The sequence below is a fragment of the Aspergillus aculeatus genome (genome assembly GCF_001890905.1).
Source record: "Aspergillus aculeatus ATCC 16872 unplaced genomic scaffold ASPACscaffold_12, whole genome shotgun sequence".
NCBI classification, from domain to species: domain Eukaryota; kingdom Fungi; phylum Ascomycota; class Eurotiomycetes; order Eurotiales; family Aspergillaceae; genus Aspergillus; species Aspergillus aculeatus.
The window spans coordinates 1,154,134-1,174,105 of record NW_017962987.1 but is presented as its reverse complement, the minus strand read 5'-3'; the positions used below and the strand labels follow the sequence as shown (position 1 = coordinate 1,174,105).

General features: G+C 53.0%; 7 protein-coding genes across 7 annotated transcripts; 4 read left to right on the top strand and 3 right to left on the bottom strand.

Annotated features, from left to right (window-relative positions):
• Positions 1–976: 976 nt before the first annotated feature.
• ASPACDRAFT_62395 (EF-hand domain-containing protein) lies at positions 977–2,130 on the top strand (the record flags this gene model as incomplete). The annotated part of the gene is made up of 4 exons (XM_020203783.1): positions 977–987; positions 1,328–1,413; positions 1,571–1,866; positions 1,951–2,130. The coding sequence occupies 4 exons, from the start codon at positions 977–979 to the stop codon at positions 2,128–2,130; spliced, it is 573 nt and encodes a 190-aa protein (XP_020054486.1).
• Positions 2,131–3,109: 979 nt separating this feature from the next.
• ASPACDRAFT_80265 (putative kinesin family protein (KinA)) lies at positions 3,110–6,876 on the bottom strand. The gene is made up of 5 exons (XM_020205613.1): positions 6,782–6,876; positions 6,618–6,652; positions 6,415–6,509; positions 3,831–6,256; positions 3,110–3,751 (listed from the first exon to the last, which is right to left on the bottom strand). Exons 1-5 carry the CDS (start codon positions 6,784–6,786, stop codon positions 3,520–3,522), a joined length of 2,793 nt encoding a protein of 930 aa, XP_020054485.1. The 5' UTR covers positions 6,787–6,876; the 3' UTR covers positions 3,110–3,519.
• A 607-nt stretch (positions 6,877–7,483) lies between these two features.
• On the bottom strand, positions 7,484–8,782 carry ubc2 (E2 ubiquitin-conjugating protein RAD6). Its single transcript, XM_020205612.1, has 4 exons — positions 8,611–8,782; positions 8,399–8,463; positions 8,107–8,331; positions 7,484–8,020 (listed from the first exon to the last, which is right to left on the bottom strand). Exons 1-4 carry the CDS (start codon positions 8,650–8,652, stop codon positions 7,897–7,899), a joined length of 456 nt encoding a protein of 151 aa, XP_020054484.1. The 5' UTR covers positions 8,653–8,782; the 3' UTR covers positions 7,484–7,896.
• A 430-nt stretch (positions 8,783–9,212) lies between these two features.
• Positions 9,213–11,902, top strand: ASPACDRAFT_123175 (uncharacterized protein). The gene is made up of 5 exons (XM_020196602.1): positions 9,213–9,505; positions 9,564–10,502; positions 10,553–10,742; positions 10,797–11,558; positions 11,631–11,902. The coding sequence occupies exons 1-5, from the start codon at positions 9,398–9,400 to the stop codon at positions 11,816–11,818; spliced, it is 2,187 nt and encodes a 728-aa protein (XP_020054483.1). The 5' UTR covers positions 9,213–9,397; the 3' UTR covers positions 11,819–11,902.
• On the bottom strand, positions 11,876–13,701 carry ASPACDRAFT_1858153 (chitobiosyldiphosphodolichol beta-1,4 mannosyltransferase). The gene is made up of 3 exons (XM_020197587.1): positions 13,263–13,701; positions 13,007–13,203; positions 11,876–12,926 (listed from the first exon to the last, which is right to left on the bottom strand). Exons 1-3 carry the CDS (start codon positions 13,501–13,503, stop codon positions 11,946–11,948), a joined length of 1,419 nt encoding a protein of 472 aa, XP_020054482.1. The 5' UTR covers positions 13,504–13,701; the 3' UTR covers positions 11,876–11,945.
• Positions 13,702–13,925: 224 nt separating this feature from the next.
• On the top strand, positions 13,926–17,563 carry ASPACDRAFT_123172 (metal cation transporter MSC2). The gene is made up of 4 exons (XM_020196601.1): positions 13,926–14,766; positions 14,816–15,958; positions 16,010–16,228; positions 16,279–17,563. Exons 1-4 carry the CDS (start codon positions 14,375–14,377, stop codon positions 17,198–17,200), a joined length of 2,676 nt encoding a protein of 891 aa, XP_020054481.1. The 5' UTR covers positions 13,926–14,374; the 3' UTR covers positions 17,201–17,563.
• A 1,154-nt stretch (positions 17,564–18,717) lies between these two features.
• Positions 18,718–19,937, top strand: ASPACDRAFT_45436 (fatty acyl-CoA reductase; the record flags this gene model as incomplete). The annotated part of the gene is made up of 2 exons (XM_020201607.1): positions 18,718–19,827; positions 19,929–19,937. The coding sequence occupies 2 exons, from the start codon at positions 18,718–18,720 to the stop codon at positions 19,935–19,937; spliced, it is 1,119 nt and encodes a 372-aa protein (XP_020054480.1).
• Between the last annotated feature and the right edge of the window lie 35 nt (positions 19,938–19,972).

Sequence of the window (19,972 nt, the reverse complement as noted above, 5' to 3'; positions counted from 1 at the left end):
TTATTAACTCCCCCCAGCGTTAGACTTTCGCAGACTCTGGGACAATGGTTCGCACTCGTGAAGCATATGACCATTTCCTGGGAGATCTTGTCGTTTTTGTACCTCGTAGGCCCAGTCGGTGAATGCTGGTCGCTGCTCTTGTCATTTTTATGAGATAGTTGTCACGGTCCCTTGTCTAGGATATCCCATGCAAAGCGACAGTTTATTGTTCTATTGCTTTGTGCATGATTCTTGCTTTCCGCTGTCATACTGCGCTGGTGTTTGTTGTTTTGTTCTTTTTTTGGAGGTGATGGCTGTACATAAATTGGGGGAACGAGTGACGGACGGATCGACTGTCGATTTCTGAAAAGGGCAATGATGGGGGGATGGGGGAGACCCATTGGGCGTGGTCCGTATGTGTACAATATGATGGAAGAGTGTGGAGTGGAGACAGTGGGAGAGGGTGACGAAGAGATGTGCATGTTGTGAGGATCTAGCCCAACCCAAGTCAACCCCAAGTCAACCCAAGTCGTGTTTCAACCGCGAGGGCAATTGCCAAGGCCGCACATAAACATGTTCTGGACCGGCGGCTCGGGGCTATGAAGGAAGCATCACCGATTCGATCCCTCGGGCGTCGCCACTACTTTTCCTTTGGCCCAGTTCTCATTTCTCAATTAAATCGGATTCCTCTTCTTGTTCCGTGTTCTGTTCTCTCTAAATCATCCTGCTATACTGCGACGTCACCCTCATCTTCACGCCTACACTACACTAGACTTACACTACACCACTATACTATTTCCCACGAACAGCCTCGGTCCCTTTTATTCCCTCTTATCGGTCCCACCACCGCCGCTTGATTTACCCCGCGCTATCCGAAACTCCGTGTCTTCTCTCGTCCTTCTCTGCGCCGTCCATCCCGCACACGCATCCCTGACGTACCCCTCTCTTACCTTTCTATATCACCAAAATTGGCACTGTGGTGTACGCATAGTTGACAATGGGCAAGTCGTAAGTGATGCGCTTCCCCAGTTGTCCCGCGCCGCCGTTCAAGAGGCGGATGGAGAGATGGAGACGCAAGCCAGGGCGCGATACAATGTTTCGGGGCCTTGTGTCGCAGATGAATCTCTTGAGACTTTTCTCTTCATGAGACAACCCCAGTCTAGATCTGTCTTCCTAGCCCTCTGCGCATCCCATGCTTTGCGAAACCTCTTGCATGAACCCCCTCCCCCCGGGTCGAAACCCTTATCCGCCGCGCCGCGACGGCTTCCTCCCTCGTTCCAAACATGTACTCATGTTGTCACGTTACCCGCAAACCACAAAACTAACGTCATATTTTGCTCTATGGTAGACAATCGAAGCTCTCCCCCGCTCAGCTGGACGAACTCCAAAAGGCGACACATTTCGATAAGAAGGAACTACAGCAATGGTATAAGGGTGAGCTCCTTTCCCACCGGATCTATACACACATGCAGCATATGGATTGAGAGCGAGCACAACAACCCACCAGCAGCTCCAGACGCAAAGTCAAGAACCGCTTGCGAAAAGACAAACAATAGAAAGTACAAGAGCTAACCGCCCCGGTCACGAACAGGCTTCCTTAAAGACTGCCCGTCGGGCACCCTCACAAAGGAAGAGTTCCAGAAGATCTACCGCCAGTTCTTCCCCTTCGGCGACCCGTCCTCGTTCGCGAACTACGTGTTCCGGGTGTTCGACTCGGACAACAGCGGGATGATCGACTTCAAGGAGTTCATCTGTGCCTTGTCGGTGACCTCCCGGGGCAAGATGGAGGACAAGCTGGACTGGGCGTTCCAGCTGTACGATATCGATGGCGACGGGAAGATCACGTACGATGAGATGCTGGCGATCGTGGAGGCGATCTATAAGATGGTGCGTTTTGCCACACTTTTTCCCTATGGGCTGTTCCCTGAATGCCATCCCCACCCCCGTTAACCGGCTAATTCTTCCGTGCAGGTCGGCTCGATGGTAAAACTTCCCGAAGACGAAGACACCCCCGAGAAACGGGTGCGCAAGATCTTCCGCATGATGGACAAGGACGAGAACGGGAGCCTAGACATGGAGGAATTCAAGGAGGGGAGCAAACGGGACGAGACGATCGTGAGCGCCCTCTCGCTGTACGATGGGTTGGTATAGAGCGCCCCAGCCGCCCACTCGCATGTTGTTGTTTCTTTTTACTGGAATTCTCTCCACTCGGTGAAACTTGGCGCTTACTCGTTCTCGACTTGTTCTTGTTCTTGTTCTTGTTCTTGTTCTTGTTCTTGTTCTTGTTCTTGTTCTTGTTCTTGTTCTTCCTTCCCACTGTGCCTGTCGCCTGCTGTGCTATTTTTGCAGTGTGCGATGTGGTGCTCTCCATGTCACGTGATACATGTTTTCATCTTGTTGTTGTTTCGCTAAGGATTCCCTACGAATATGTTTGTGCTTGCGTTTTGATGTGTGCGGGACATTTATGGGATCTTTTTTTCTCCATTTCCTTGTTCTTTCATTATGGTTTGTGAGTGTATGTGTTCATCTACATCCAAGACAGTCCGTCCAAAGATGGTGCGGGGTGGGGGGTCATAGTCAGCGTTATTGCAGTGCTCTCTCTCTCTCTCTCTCTCTCTCTCTCGCTTTTCTAAACCTGGTGTTAGTTATTGTCTTCTGTGTTATGTTCTCGCATTGTGGATTATGCAAATGCTTGACTTTTCTTTCCTGGCGGCAGGGATCTGTGCTTAGTCTTCTTCATCCTTCCCATATCATTCTTGATGTACATGTTTGCTGCTGCTGCTGCTGCTGCTGCTGCTCCTGTATACTCACTAGATCCCCGAGGCGGGTTCGAGGGCAAGGAAAGAGATTTGTAAATACACTCCAAGATGTCATTGCTTGCTTATGTTGCAGACATGGCTACGTTTCGTTACTATCCTCACCCGCGGCCTACAATGAGTTGAGCATAATTTTGGCAATGCCAGTATCAGGAAACCATAGGATTGGTTCAAATGTAAGGTATCTCGATCTCGATCCGCAATTCTCATTGCTTGGTTCTGTTTCTATCATGGATCGTCATGTACAAGAGGGTGATGGGAGTCCGGGGTTTGTCACCCAGACACAACGACTGTCCATCTATGATTTGTAGGGTGAATCCTTATGCGACAAAGAGCGGTGGTAGTGGGTATAGATAGAAAGGTAGGTAGGAGGTAAGTAGGCGGTGGATGGGGCGGTGGGGGTATGAGATTTCCATCTAAACAGAGAATCAAACGTATATCCCCTCAACTTTCGAGACCAAGCAAAAGCAAGGCAGGGCAAGGCAATGAAGCACAAGAACCGCGAACGATATCATATGTAATCATGCCTCATGCCTCACAGTCAGACAGAAAAAAAAAAAGAGAGAGAATGGTTGGGATATCTTCTTTCCTCCCTAATCAATACGAGAGGGCCAAAAAAAACACGAGGGGCTTCATTCCTTTCGGTTTCACACATGATGCAACAAAAAGTATTTTCGAAGAATGAGAAAGATAATACACAATGAAAAAGAAAAATCGTGAAATATCATCGTCTATCGAAGAACCAGCTCGTGCGCTTGGCGCCAGTCTCCTGCGACTGGACGCCGGCTACGGGAGCACTGCTCTCATTTCCTCCGCCGCCGCCTCGGAGAGGCTTGGCGATTCGGGAGCCGCTAAAGTTGAAGCCGCCGCTGGCGTCCATGCTGGGGAGTCCGCGGGTCGAGCCCTGCTTCGCGGCCTCGAGGCGCTCCTTAACGGCGGTGAGTTGGGCTTCGAAGCTGTTGTTGGTGAGATGCGTGGTTAGCTTGAGGTCTTGTCTTATGTGGGGATGGGATTAGCCGGAGGAGGAATCCCTACCGGTGGTTCGCTTGGGTGAGTTTCTCCTGGCTCTCCTGGAGCAGGCTCTCCAAGCTGGCAATCCGCTCATTCCGGGCGATCAGCTTTCGCTCCGCGATGGCGACCTCCTTCTTCAGGCTGCTGTTCTGCTCAACCAGCTGGCGCTGCACGTGGGTGAGCTGCTCAAGGTTGCGCTCCAGAAACGCCATCTTCTTCTGCTGCGCCCGGTTGTTCGAGGAGCGGAGGACGTTGTTGTATTGCTCGCGAGCATCATCCAGCGATATCTCGAGCTCGACCACCCGCTCGCAGCGGTTCTGCAGATCCCGCATCAGGGACTTCTTCATGGCGTCGAAGTCGGCGATCTGCTGCTGCAGGTTCTTGCCCGCCGCGCCGTTGGTCGACACCCGGGTCTGCGAGTCGGCAAGGGACTGGCGCAGCTTGCCCAGTTCTTCGTCCTTGCGTGCAATCTCGCTGCGCAAGTCCGTGACGGCCTGCATCTCCGCCTCCTTGCGCGTAACGTACACCTTCTCTAACCGCTCCCGGATCTCCTCCACGTCGCCCTCGCCCAGGTTCCGTTCCAGAAGGGTCTCGTATTCCCGCTCGAGAGACGCCAGCTTCTGCTCAACTTCCGCCCTGCGGCCGTCCTGCAGCTCGCTTAGCTCGCCCCGGTCATTCATCGTAAGCTCAGCCTGGCGGATGAATCCCTGGGTTTCCTGCAGACTAGTGCGCAGCTCCAGTAGGTCGTCGGGCGCAATCGTCTCCCCGGCTTCGCTAATCTTGTGCAGTTCGTCCACGCGCGACAGCAGTTCCTTAAGCTTGCGTTCGTTGTCGGAGAACACATCTCCGCCCAGGTCGAAGCCCGCCATCATCTTCGCCATCTTTTCGGCCTTCTTCTTTTCCTTCTCGTCCAGCGCAGCGCTGGTCTCCTTGGCCTTCATTCGTACGTCGAGCAATTGCTGCTTCACGTCGTCCAATTCAGTGGTCAACTCCGAATTGGCTTCACGAAGGCTGTCCATGGTGATGGAAGCTTCCTTGCTCTCATACGACACCTTCTCCAATTGCATACGAAGCTCGTTCACCTCGGTGGTGAGCTTGTCGTTGTCCTTGCCCGAACGTGCGGTGTTCTCCTTCATGCTCTTCAACTCCTCCCGAGCCTCGCGCAGGCCCCGTTCAATGCTAGCAATGTGAGACTCTTTCTCCGCAATCTGGTCCTGTAGCTCATTCTCCCGTCTCAGGAACTCTTCCCGCTCATCCTTCTCGAGAACCAGGCTTGGTGTGCTGGAACGGTCCCCTAATCGGGAGTCGGGACGAGGGGTCTCTGAGCGGGGAATGTCCTGGAAGCGAGAGGGAGTGCCAGGTCGAGGGGCACGAGCCTCCGCCTTAGCCGCACTGACGACTTCCGAGCCTCTTGAAGGAGTCCAACGATCCTTGGGAACTGCTTCACCACTGCGCCACACATGGACTTCCGTTTCCAACGCCGAGATATAGGTCTCGAAGTTGGTAACTTGACTTTGGGCCTTGCGGAGGAGCTGCTTCAATTCCGCCGGGCTGAGCTCTGCGTTCACCTTCGCCTTGTTCTTGATAGCCTTGGCGCGCACACCGAATCGCAGGGTCGAGATGGTTTCCGCATCGTTGTAGCTACTGGGCGAGCAGTTGATGATCAAGGTTGTCCGCGAGTTACCTCCCAAACTTTCTTGCAGAATTCGAGTGAGCTTGGAATCACGGTAGGGAATGTGCGTCGATTTGCCGTCTGTCAGCGCGTTGATGACCATGCCCAGAGCACTCAAACTCTTGTTGATCTTCTTCGCTTCCTCTAGAGTCTGGCCACTCGCACCGGTCTTACCGACCTTCTCACTACCCGCCAGATCGACTAAGAAGAGCTGACCACTCTTGGCCGATCCGGTCTCCAGATTCTTCTGTGTAACGGTAATGACGAAGATAGAATGCGACCGAGAGGACTCCTGGTTCATGTTGGTCGCCGCAACCGCTCTGGCCGCACCACCCCGGCGCATCACCTCGTACACCTCCTGGACGCTGGACACATAGACCTCCAGCAGGCCCTTGACGTAGACACCGCGAGACTTCTCCTCGTGAACCGGCAGGTTGTCGTTCTGCGGTACGAGCAAGTCGCGGATCCGCTCCATGTAGATCTCCATGTAACTGACCCGCACCGTGTACTCGATGTTACTGGGACTGGTGAGGATGCTGGCGAAGATCTGCTCGACGATGCGCGGAATGATACCCTTGCCGATATCGTCGTCGATATCGGAACCCATCATCGTATACGACTTTCCCGCACCCGTCTGACCGTACGCGAAAACCGTGCCGTTATAGCCGTTCAGGATGTCATCCACAGTCGGTCGGATCGAGAAGTTGAAGACATCCTGCTGCTTCGAGTCCATGGGGAACACTTGATCGAAAGTGAAGGCTCCAGAGCCTTCTTTGGACTGTGGACATGCGCGAAAAGCCGGGATTTAGCAAAAACTGGGGACATAACCCCTCCTTCCTCCCTTCCCTCCCCGCACTCTTGCCCTTCGGAAGAGGAGGGTGAGAAGAGAAAGGTCGCGGGACACCTCGAAACGTTCACCTGAACAGGAGCACTCACGTTGACAACACATGATTGTTCATTCTCGAATTCCACGATCGGCTCACCCCCGGATGCCAATTCGACTTTGTTCTGCGGTCGGAATCTCGCAACCACTGTGTCGCGGAGCGGGTTAGCTTAGTGGACACCATGATTTCACCTTCAAGCCGGAAGAACCAGAGGGTAAATGAACACAACAGCAGAGGGGGATGGAGAATGCGCACCCTTAATGGTGTTGGGGCCGTTGGGGCCAGATGACCTGTCAAGTCGAAAATTCCATCAGTTCTCGTTGCCGCGTGCGCGTTGTGAGAGTTGCCCACGAGGTAAGTGTGGGTTGAAGCGGTGAACAGGGGGGGGAGGGGAGTAGCAAGAGCCAAAACAAACATACGCCATGATCACTCTGACCCGGACTCAAGGTGACGCCGATGAAGAGGGAAAGGATGTGAATGACAAAGAGAAAGAAAAAGGAACAAGGAACCCCAGAGGGGGAGGGGGGTGTTGCGAAAATGGGAGAGGGGTTCGTTCAGATCACAAGAAGGTAATGAGAGAACAGGCTGGAGAGCGGAGAGTAAGTACGAGTTAAGTCAGTCGGGTAGGTTAGAGTGAGTAGATGGTTAGAACGGACAGACGGGACGGGACAGACTAGACTAACTAAACTACGGTTTGGGTCAGGGGTCCACGTGCAATTACGAGTAGGCCGGGCGGTCAGAAAGAACCACGACTGGCATCTCCCCAAATTTGTGTTTCGGAGGAGAAGGCAGAAGTACAGTACAACGCAGTCAACCAGCTATGCCCGTGACGTGGGGTCATGGTCATCTCTGCCTAAGAAGTCTGAAGAAGTTTTGCATTCTTATCGGGCATTGAGGGAGGGGGGAATGGACTAGGCGCATCAAACCTGTCTGTTGCAATAACTAAAGTTACCGAGCTCGACTTTCTCTACCCAAACCAAATTCTGCCTGGCGCTCGCCTGCCAACTTCATTACTTCATCGGAATGCCTTAGGTCCACGACGGAAATTTTTGACTAGGCAGGAATGTTGGGGTGAGACTACATCATGGAGGAACTGAGATCACTGGCAGACGGTCTGTGATGGAAACTCAAATTGAGAAAGAATGCAAAGCAGGCCGAGTTGTCGGGCCGAGTATCTGACATGCAGTAGCGGCAAAGAGCAAGGAGACACCAAAGTCAAATGCATTCAAGTGAAACAACAAACGAGCAAAACATGAAACCGATGCAGTTATTCATAATTACCAATGGGAGATCAGGATAAGAAGAATAGATCAAGATGTAACCAGGCGCCAAAACCCCACGCTGTGCACGTCATCAACGGGGTGCAAGTCCCTTGGGTTCACTGCCCTTGCATTTCCACAAGAGCATGATCAATGCCTCGGGCATCAAGCCCAGGTGGAACACAGGGCAAGACATTGTCGACATCGCCATGAACCAAGAGATCCAAACCCGCGTATAGCAATATATCATAGTCGTCTTCCCTCCTCTCTCGTCTCTAATCTTCCCAGCTCTTCTCCACGGTCTCGCGCACCCGCTTGATGTATTCCTTGCGGTTATCTTTGTACAGGTTCGAGGCTTCTACATTGGCGGGGGATGAGGTGTTCGGGTCGTTGAGCAAGCTATAGACAGCAAAGCGATCGTTAGCATCGTTTTCTTCCCGCCTCGTGATTGATCGGGGCTAAGCAAGGCAGACAAGAGTCCTTACCTCTGAATACTGGTAAGGATCGCGGCCACATCATAGGTTGGGCTCCAACGATTCTGGAGGATGTCCAAGCAGAGCTCGCCCGTACCGTAGACATTCGGATGGAACATCTGGCTGATGAATTTGACGCCTGGAGGCTTGTTGGGGTACTGCTCCTCGAAGTGCATCACGAGCCGGAATGTGCCGTCCTCAAAGGGCGTATCAGCGGGTCCGATAATGACCGCATTCCTAGAGGGGTTATCAGACTCAGACTCGAGTGCGGGAGAGAACATCGAGACAGTTAGAATTAACTCACCAAGTCATGACATTGTCTGCTACAGGAGACGCGGAGACTCCAGCAGGAGGGTCAGTTTGCATACGCTAAGATGAAGCATAGCTGTTAGCTCATGTAGCCCGGCCTTGGTCGATAATCGATAAAAAGCTTAAAGCGAGTCTTGAGACAAGAGACCCATTTCAACGCAAGGGACATAGGGTTGGATCCCATTAACGCGGCGGACAGCTACGTACCTTGAAATCGCGCATAAGGCGACGACGGGCAGAGGTCGACATTGTGGCGGGGTATTAGCGATGAACGAAGAGCTATCGGAAGCTGGTCCAAGAACAAGTCTGGGTAGGGTGTATGGCGGCAGGTGGCAAAGACCACGGATGGGTGGTAGAGGGTGGGCGATGTGAGTGGAAAATGAGGCGAAGAGGATGAGAGATCTCAGGCCGAAACTTTGAGTAATAAGACAACAAGAAGTTGAAGGCAGTGGAGAATCGGTCGGATGGAGTTCGGAAAGAGGAGAACAAACGGACGATAGTCGGAGCGGGAGGATGGGATGAGTAGAGCGGGCGGGCGTTGATCCTCACTGCATTGCACCGTCAGAGACTCAGAGTGTTTGTTAGTTTTGTTGGACCAGTCACTGACCGTTGATTCAGCCTGAAGAACTAACCACGATAGGCATAGTGTGCTCCTGCCATTCGAATTACCTAATACTTATCCAGACACCACCCTCACCGCCCGCTTGATTAGGAAGCATAGCACGCAGCCGGCCGCAGGCTCGGCCCAGTCCACGTGATTGCGCATAAAGTGTGTAATCTTTCTCCTTCTCGCCCACATTGAACTAACCCGAAGCAGGAACAACTATAGATTCGTCCCGCCATACAATGCTATAGCTGGAAACAGCATTCCAGCAATCAAGGGGATGTCAAACAGTGCCGGTTATTGACCAAATGCTCTGTGATAAAATCGACACAGTTTCAAATCTCCATATCACAATCATGAGAAGTTGTTGAATACCACCGCCGTTCCGAGATGCTAGGACCGTTGGAATTACCGTTGTTCCCCTCCTGCTCAGATTGCCTGGCCTGGTCGGCAGACGGGGAATTGGCCATCGGTGCGGGGGAATACGTCCAGGTTCTGGTCAGTTGTTTGCCCATCAATATCGAGCCTATACGGATGATTTGCTAACTGCGGACAGACCCCCAAGACGGCCAATGAAAAGGCTGAACAGGGCCCTGTGCAAAAAGCCATCAACGACTGGCATTCCAATCGGTTCAGGGTCAATGTTTTCAGTGAAAGCGAATGGCCAACCATCTATCCCCAGAAGCGCGACAATTTCTCTCTTGGCGGCGAGCAGTCCCTTAGCACCGTGGTAGGACTGGCCTGGTCCCCTCCAGGACTCGCAAAGTTCCGGCGCTGTGTGCTCGCCGTCTTCACCTCCAATCTGCTGCTTTCTCTCTATGAGCCTGTCGGGATCCAAGGCAAATGGACGCGCGTAGCCATCGTCAACGACTCCCTGAAACTCCACTTCCAACCCCAGATCCAGGATGAGGGCTTGGCTCTGCGGAAATCATACATTCGGTCTTTTTCGTGGTCATCGCCTCTGAAAGTACCTATCGCGGAGCAAAATGCGGATTTACTAGCAATTTCCGGCGTCGAGAGTCGCTGGGGTCATCACCTGTTATCAGTTGCAAATGACTCTAAGGATGTGATCTTCCTGCGAATACGAAGCTTGGTAGCAGTACATAGTCCAAGGTACACCGCTGATGTGCTCGCCTTAACTTCCTTGAATAAACCCTCTGTGAGCTATCCTGAGGCTCAGCCATCATCGCTCTTTGCCGCCACACTACAATCCAAGGCCATTGTCTCATCAATGAATTGGGGCCCATGGATCTTTCCGGGAGACGACGATCAGACGCAAAGCCCAACTGCCCGTTACGCGATAGGGAATCTGGCCGTTGTGCACGGGACAAAATTGAGGGTTCTCAGACTAGAAGTTAACCCAGCATCTCTCAAGTACGGAGCAGACGTGGGTCTGCCTCCCGAGCCAGTGGCCAAGTCAGAGGAGAACGCTTCAGTGTCTTGCAAGGAACTGGAAGATCATCGTTTCACTGGTCCCATTGAATGGATCAGTCTGGTAAGACGAAACCTCACAGGAAGATAATACTGGATTAACAACCACAACAGGATAATGCGCAGGCTCTTTCTTTGGCTGCAGGTGTCTTTGGGGGCCTCGCTCTTATCACAATGCCTCACTCAGCATATGAAGGACATGAGCAGAAATCCACACAGATTGAGTTCAAACACCTACCATTCTATGAGGATACGGCGACAGAGATCCAGTCCGAAGCCCCAAGGCACTGGGATCCAATATCATGTAAGCAATATTCCGTCAACCAAACTAGTCCTAGCCCACGCTGACACGGGAAAGCCATGACTGTCATACGAGACCCTGCGTCTCAGAATTTCGCGCTGCATGTAGGAACAGGTGGAGGCTACGCGATAATGAAACAATTTTCCTCGGGGCAGGAGGACCAGCCATTCTCCAAGGCCCCCTGGAAAAACCAAATCGACGATATCCGGGAACAGTTCGACTTCAATCGAGATTTCGGAGGCCTCGCCGTGGCCAGGATTTGGGGTCTGACCTCATGCAAGGGCATCGTAGCGAGCGCTACCACGCTCCACCCGGGAGACGTCATTGAATACCGCACAGCGGCCGAAGACCGAGTGATAGTCACCTTCTCCACGGCCACTGGTGAAGTCGCAGACGAGCTCCCCAGCGGGCCGACAGCGACAACGGACCCCGGCTTTGCCTCTGGCCCTGACTCCCCCGGTACAAGGCGCGATGCGGCCCTCCGGCACATTCTACAATCCCAAAACGACGAAGGCGACAGCCCACCACTGTCTGGTATATTATTATACGCAGCAGCATGCTCCGCCATTGTCGATTGCGCCAACGGGGAGATCATGGCGCAAGCCCGCCAGGTTCTCATCAGACTCGCTACCATCACGGGCGCCGATCTGACCGAGGAGATCTCCAAATGCTCCACCTCCAATAGCACGGTAAAGGCCAAGTCCGCCGAGGAGCTCAGCGGGCCAGGGAGCCCTCTATACGAGAGATGCGATATTTGCGATGCCGGCCTTGCTTGGTATTCGAACCAGGAAGCGCAATGCGCCGCGGGCCACCTCTTCGGTATGTAGCACCCCCAGAAACAATGTATGCTATCCTGCACATCACAAACTGACAACCCTTTCCCGAATGCAGTGCGGTGTGGCTTGACGTCACTAGCTATCCAAGACCCGGGGGTATCCAAGTTTTGTTCTGGCTGTGGGAAAGAGTATTTGAACGAGGACGAGATGGACTCGTCAGATCCAGATCTCCAGCGGTCTTTTCAACGTCTGTTCGATATGTTCGATACATGCACCTTCTGCGGCGGGAAATTCCGTCCGTAGAGTCAAAGTAGTTACCGGTATATAGCTCAATTGAAAAACTTAACAATACATTAAATGCGGCTCTCGCCCAATCGCTCGCTGCTGAAGAAGATAAATGCTATATGTATTGATTATATTGCTAGCGGCACTAATACAATCCCAGCAGCTTCCCAGCGACGGGATTCCACTCATCATCCCAACGACGGGCACTCTCTTTACGAGCCCCCTCACGCAGGCTTTCTAGCTTCGCATCATCCCCAAACAGCTCCACAAGATGGCCGACCAGCTCCTCCGCGCTGCCAAACCCACGCCCATTGACCCCCTCCGTCACGAGTTCGGGCCACGCCTCGAACCGATTCCACCCCACCACCGGCAAACCCGCACCAAACATATCCACGACCTTCATGGGCAGATCCACGCCACTGCTGCTGGTGTGCAGGCTGACGCCCAGCGACGCCGACGCCAGCAGGCGCGCGTAGTCCTCCATGCTCAGCCACGCGGTGCGGATCGTCACGTGCTCCAGCTTTCCCGCCGCTTCCAGCTCCCGAATGCGCTGGAGGTACATTTCCTTCTGGGGTCCCTTGCCCGTGATGATCGCCAAGATGGCAGGGAGTTCCGTGGGCTCTTCGCCGCCACTGCCGCCGCTGTGCTGCTGCCGCGCCAGCGCGGAGTATCGGCACAGGGCATCGATGAGCACGGAGAAGTCCTCGTCCGCGGTCCAGGAGGTGGAACTGACCAGGACGCGGAGGGCGCTGATTGCGATGAGCGGGCGCACGGGTTCGGACTGCGGGAGGGAGTTGAGGAAGGCGGCGCGCGCGGCGCGGTCCGGGATGGGCTGGAAGTGGTCGGCGGGCCGGTCGTGGAGAGGCAAGATCGCGGCGTGATCGTTACGGATCCCGAAGTCCCGCTTGAGGACCGTGGCCATCGCGTTGGTGACGCAGAGGTGTGCTGTCGCGTATCGGCTGAAGAATCGCTCGTAGCGCTGCGAGAGGCGGACGAGCGGGTGTGTGTCGCCGAGCTTGAGGGCCAGGATCGTGTAGCCGAAGTTGTGCCAGTCGATTATGAGGCTGGTCTGTCGGAGAAGGCAGGTGAGGGAGGCGATGGCGAGGGTAGGGATGGATGGGGGGTTCTGTTGTGGAGAATGGTGGTTGAGGTTAGCTGGTATGGTAGGTGTGGTAGGTAGGTAGGTTATAAGAGGTGACGACTGACTTGCACGAGAAGCCATTTGGCTGGCTTGGTTCGGTAGGCGAGAATCCACCCGAGACAACCGATCTGGAAGAGCACTTTGAGGGGTCCAAAGATGAGGAAGAGGAGCTTGTTGCTTGTTTGGAGGAAGGTCGGGTGCGGGGGGAGCGCGACGATGGAGATCCGGGGATGGGAGGTGATTTCGGGGTGGACTTCCGATTCTGGGGAGACTGTGTATTAGTTGCAAGCTATGCGACTGCAATTGATCATCTTTGCGCACCGTGGTAGCCGATGATGTCCACTTGGCCTCCGCCTCTCGCGACACTGAGCGCATGGTACTGCATGCGCGGGCTGCGACCGATGTCTCCTAGTACGAGAATCTGGACGGCTGTCTTGGGTTTGTCGGAGCCATCGCCTTCAGAGGCAGGTTGGGGTGTATATCTTGAAGGGGCTAGGAGAATGATTGCCAGCGTGAGCGCTGTCGATGCGTAAAAGGCGATGCTGATGAGAGTCGCGAGCATGGTGACGACGGATCAAGCTCTTGAGGGGTTATGAGATTGGTGACAGATGATCCAGCATCATGCACAGCAATATTGAATCAAAGAATGGCGTGCGATCAACAGGGCGTCTCAGCCGTGTATCGCTTAGCAAGCAGAATTATTTCTATTGATCCTGATGCTGCGCGACAATAGGAGAAAGAAATCTAGAGCTCTGGGGACAAGCTGGCCGGAGGAGGAATCCTGGGCCGATGAACGGAACCCCACACCGGAGTACGGAGGCACGCCGGGCGCGTCAGAATAACAAATCGGGCAAATTGACAACAGGCGCGCGGCTCGCATTGATAGGTTACATGCCACTGGACCAATTAAGTATCTTCGGCATTTACTCCTCTGGTTATCTTTCGGTCTACGCAGTAGCTTTAACTCTCTTACCCCGGATCATCCACTATGTGAGTTAGTGCTTTGGGGATTGATTGATACTCTTTCCATGCATTTGATCTGACGTGTATTCCTGGATTGTCAGGCAACAACCGAGATAGGCCCCAGCTAAAAGGCTAATCACGTGGCGCTCGTTATCACCGCCGGCCGATCGTCGCGCCGCTATCTGGGGGCTATTCGTCCATCATCATCACCGTCGTTCTAAGATCGCCACAAGCGCCCTTCGCGGTCGCTCCTTTTTCTTTCATTCATTCCCTTTCCATGGACGCTATGCTGCGTCTTCTGCTTTTATCTTCCGACCTATCATTTTTGCTGAGCTCTTAAAGCTCAATTGCTCTGCTTCTAGGCAGCTGTTCCCTGAAACCTCGGCTCAAGCACCGGCTTCTCACAAACCCCCTCCGGCTGTTGGCTGGACACTTGCAACGATCGTGCATAGCGCAGCGAAATTGACATAATGTCGGCCGGGACACCCGTATCCATCGTGGAGACAGCTCCTCCTAGTCATGGGCTTGGTCATTCTCGTGGTCACCGTTCGCGATCGTCTCGCAGGTCGCACGGGCCAGTTTCCATTTCGGCCTCCTCTTTCGACCTGTCTTCAGCAAATCAACAGCCCCCACAACCTGTGATCAGCCCTGTACTTCCCAATGGCAACTCTGAAGATCCCGCCGGACATGCGCATCACCATACACACTCCCATGCATCGACTCATAGCGTCTGGGAAGCATCTGCTCATGAGCACTCCGTCTTTCCATGCAACCATGCACATAACACGAAGAATGATAGCGCTGCAGGGCTGATTGGTGCTCAAGTGCTCAAAGGACCAGTCGAACCTGGACCAAATACAATGTGAGTTCCCCAGTCGCGCTCTCCCAGCCAGTAATAACAATATGAAAAGTCAAGATGCTATCGCTGGACCACTCCTGGCTCTGCCATGGATCGCCCTTTCCTGGTATTACCAACATCATGCGCATTGGAAGATACAACAGAGAGTTTCAGACGATTCTGACGCGATCGCTTCGAGTATCGGCAAATTAGAACAAGTCGAACGGAAGACCGCCATGCTGACAGCAGTTACACTGATACTATATGGATGCGGACAGATCGTGCGATCGGCGCAGCGGGGAGGATTGGACTCCGCTTCTGCACTTCCCCCGGTCAACTCAAGCACGGCACGGATGGCACTTCTGCAAGCGGCTTCTCTTGCGTTGCCCATATATGCTGGTCTGAAAATTGGAGGGTTCCTGGTGGCTTTCAGCTTGCTCCTTGCAGTAGCCTCTGGAGTGCCTACGCTCCTTCAGGGTAATGGAGCCCACAGCAGTGGCCAATTTCGATTCAGTCAAAAGAAAGCAAGCGGTGCTGTTCTTGTCGCGGTCATCGTGCTGAGCTTTTTGGGCTTGAATGCAACCTGGGATGATCACCCTTTCTTCGGTTACGCTTCTTTGCTTGTGTCCGTCTTTGTACTTCGTCCTCCCCTCTCAGGGGCCAAGTCGGCTGATGTTGACCTCTCTACGCCCGCATCGTCCAAGAAGCAGTTTCCAGAGACGGGTGCAAGCGCTACTTCAGCTGGTGATTCTGTGTTGGCTATTTTGTCAGGCTTGTCTCTGACACTCGTCACAATTGTTGTTTCTGGAAACATCTCGTTCGAGGTCCCCGACATGACTTATCACTTTGCCGCCTCTGGTGCATTTGCAATCAGTCTGGTCTCTATTGCCCCTTCGGATCTACAGTCGCCGCATAAACTAGGCCTCGTTCTTGGGACGGGTAGCGCTGCCCTCTTCTCCTCACCTCCGCTACAGGACAACGCTCAGGTCATCTATGTCTCTCGGATCATCGTTTCACTCGTTTCCTACCTTGCTGCCCGTTTTGATGGAAAGAATCTGCGCCATTCTGCGCATTCCCATGCTCATGAGCAGCACAGCCATCCATCCGCCGATGCTTCCAAAATTACCAAATTTATCCTCCATCATAGCGAATCGTATCCGCTTCTGTACAGTATTCTCAAGGAAAGCGATTCGCGACGTATTTTCTACTTCATGTGGTGAGTTCTCGTACCAATCTACTATGTTTCACCATTGCTAACTCTTTTTAGCCTTAACTTCAGCTTCATGCTCGTTCAATTGGCATACGGCTTCTTGACTGGGTCCCTGGGGCTGCTCAGCGATAGTATTCACATGTTCTTTGACTGCCTTGCTCTAGTCGTTGGTCTTTGTGCTGCTGTCATGAGCAAATGGCCTCCGAGTTCGAGGTTTCCCTACGGCTATGGCAAAGTCGACACGCTGTCTGGTTTTGCTAACGGCATCTTTCTCATGTGAGCAATGCAAACCATCAAGGCTATAGCCTACGACTAATGGCATGCAGGATTATCAGTATTGAAATTATCTATGAGGCGGTAGAGAGGCTGTCTTCTGGCAGCCAAATGCACCGCATTGGTGAGCTTCTCGTTGTCAGCATTGCGGGTCTATTAGTCAACCTCGTCGGAATCATGGCCTTTGACCATGGACATGCGCATGGTCACGACCATGGTCACGGACACTCGCACGGTAACGAAAACATGCACGGCATCTTTTTACATATTCTCGCCGATACGCTGGGATCTGTGGCTGTGGTGATCTCAACCATTTTAGTCCACTACTCTGGCTGGCCAGGGTATGACCCCATCGCCTCGTGCTTGATCGCAATCTTGATTTTTGCCTCGGCAGTTCCGCTCGTCAGCAGCACAGCGAAGACACTGTTACTGGCGTTACCGGCTGATGTGGAGTACAATGTGCGCGAAGCTCTAGCCGGCGTCAGTACTCTCCGAGGAGTTGTCGGGTACACAGTACCTCGATTCTGGCTGGACGACACAGGCAAGGAGTCTTCTGGTCATCACCACCACCATGGTCATGATCATGGTCACAGCCACTCCCACGGCCATAGCCAGAGTCACGGTCATGACCATGATCATGATCACAACCATTCGCACTCCCACAGCCATGGTCATGGCAGTGATCGCTCGCACTCTCACTCTTCCACCCACAATCATGCCCATGGCCACAGCCACGATCACGGCAGTCACTCTCATTCCCACAGCCATGACCACCACGACCACTCCCACGACACCCATAACCCCAAACTCCTCGGCGTCATCCACGTGATTGCTTCCCGCGGCGCTGACCTTGAAGACGTCCGCCAGCGCACAGTCAACTATCTTCGCGAGAAAGACATGGACATCCTTGTTCAGGTCGAACGCGAAGGAGACGGCCGGTGTTGGTGCGGCGGAGGTGGGAACAAGACCTCCTAAACCATTTCACGTTCTTCTTTTCTTTTAAAGTATACATAATCTTTCAAGATGACTCTGGATCGGGCTGGATAGACCGGTCTTGAGGGTTTTTCGCTGACATTTTCCCTGATTTACTTCACATGACGCTGTATGTATGTATCTATGTTTCATTCAACTTTCGTCCTTCTTGTCTCTCTTTTTATAAAAGGGTGGTATTTTCTCAGCAATTGGGTGGCTGTCCATAAAAGGGTCCGTCAATAGTCATATTATTATAGGGTTATGCGTTCCAAGCAGTCGTCTGGAAGGGGTAGCGACGGGTATGTAATGTACTATAGTCATTCATGAGTGTATAAGAATCAAGGGAGGCCGCAATCTGTTCCGTTCTTTCACATATACACGGAGCAAATGAGTTACATATGGCTGTATTGCACCCCTAACTCGATGGGTAAAAAAGAAACCAGACGCACACAAGAATGGCCCATTCACTATTGGAGGTTTCAATGTTACAATTCAGTCACGTCGCACATGTGCGCTCTTCACATGAGATTGAATCATCAAATTATGAGCACCCTGCTTCCCCCGCCGGCCATAGCTCTCCTATCTCTCCTAGCGTTCCAGCACGGAAAGCGTGACTTGAATGATTCCACGTAGCGAGTCGCAGGTGTATCCTCCTATTATAACATTACGACTTCAATATCAAAGGTACACTAAATCCTCATTCTAGATTCAAGCATCAGGAGCCGCCGGATCTCTATTTACTGCGGGTTAATCAGACAATCTGCATGGACCCCGTACCCGCTTTTCCCGGATATAAAAGTAGGAGTGAAGCACAATGGGGGGATGCTATACGTGCAGTAGTACCGTAGCTAAATACCAGCTAGGCAGCTTAGTGGAAGCCAAAGCTCATTCTTTTCTGGAGGGTAGGGTAGTGGGAGGATGTTTGGCTCGGGCACTGTACTACAGTACTGTCTGTATCTTTTATGTAGAATAGAAAATGCCGCGCTGATTCGTCTGAGCGGAAATGAGACTCCAACTCTAATTTCACCTAGCACCTAGTATGTAGTGATCAAGTTTGTGGAGAGAGAATTTAGATCTGATTTTCGGCATGATTTCCTTAAGGTTTGGCGTATGTGGACTGTACGATACCTTGTAGCTCATGGCTTGTGACATGGAAGGGAGGGGAGGACGGGGCTGAAGGTTCCAGGTTGTCGTAGGCGTCCACGGTATAGGTAGCTACTACTTACTTAGGTAGCTACCAAGTCCCTTTGGGTAGGTCACTCTGCGAGGTAAGGAATGTATGGGCTTGTCCCACCTACTCTCGGTTCTTTTTAAAACTTCACTTGATCAACTCGGTTGAAGGAATTGATCACTAGATTCTTAGTTGAATTATGCAAAGGAGGGCTCTACCATCGCGAAAGCTGCTGTCGTCCAGACGTTGCAGATACTGCATCAGTTGTTATATCATTGCACATTGCTATATCACGGAGATAGGGAGTCAAGTGCAACGCAACAACATATACAACTAAAAGCAATCCCTGATGTCCATCGCCCTCCTTTCCACCCCCTCACTGCACGAGGAAGAGATCAAGCGCAGAGGGTATGCAACCTCATTCGAGAAACACACCGTCTTCCTCACCGGCAGCACCGGCGCGCTGGGAGCCGTGCTCCTCTACAAACTCGCGGTGCAGGTCCCCACCCACAAGATCTACGTCCTGATCCGGGGGTCCCCGGACCTCGCAATCCAGAAATGGAAGAAGGCGATGCCCGTGCAAACGCAGCCGGTCCTCCGCTCCCGGAAGGTTCAATTTGTAGTGGGGGACATGACGGAACCGGACTTTGGGATCGATGCGGCGGTGATGGATGAGCTGCGCCAGCAGGTCACGCTGGTGATCCACGCGGCCGCCAAAATCACCCTGGACGCGGACGTTGCGGAGGCGGTGGAGAACAATTGTCTCCCGTCGTTGGAAATGGCGAAGATCGCCTCGCGGTTCCGCAGGTTGAAGCTCTTCGTGCAGGTGTCGACGGCATACGTGAACAGTTTCTTGCCGGATGGGCACGTGGCGGAGAAGCTGTACTCTGTTAGGGTGAAAGTGGGTGGAAAAGGTGAGGAGGATGATCCGGAGGAGCTACTAGGGGCGATCCTCAGAGGCGAAGGTTCCCCGCACGCCGAGCACTTCTCCTCTTCATATACCCATGCGAAGTATTTGATGGAGCGGCTGATGCTGAAACGGTTCCCCACGCTGCCTATGTTGCTGTTGCGTCCGACCATCTTCGGTCCGGCGGTCAGAGATCCGTATCCACATTATGCGCCGGAGAATTCCATTCCGTTGAAGAGATTCGCCTCGCTATTTCTGATGACTCATGGCGAAACCCAGACCTGGCACGCGGCCGAGGGCTATGACAGTGGTGCGAATACGTTGGATGAGATGCCGGTTGACCTGGTGGCGAATGCCTGTCTTCTTCACGCTGTTGCGGGAACGCGAGGGGTCATTCATGTCGGATCGCAGCTGTATGTGAAAATGACGCTAGACGGAATTATGCAGTTGGCGGATACGTACGCCCCACAAGGCATGCGACATGCTTTACCGACGGTACTTTTTGTGAAAGATCGAACGATTCCGCAGTGCTTCCTTGCGGACCTAGTCAAGGTTGGCTCACGCAATTGGTCGTTTGATTGTGGTCGGTCATTCTGGTTGAAGCAGCTTGGTGGTCCGCTGAGTTTGGCAGCATGCCAACATGATGCAGACAGAATCAATAAGCAACGGGCCACACACGCATGGGAGCGAGTTTTGC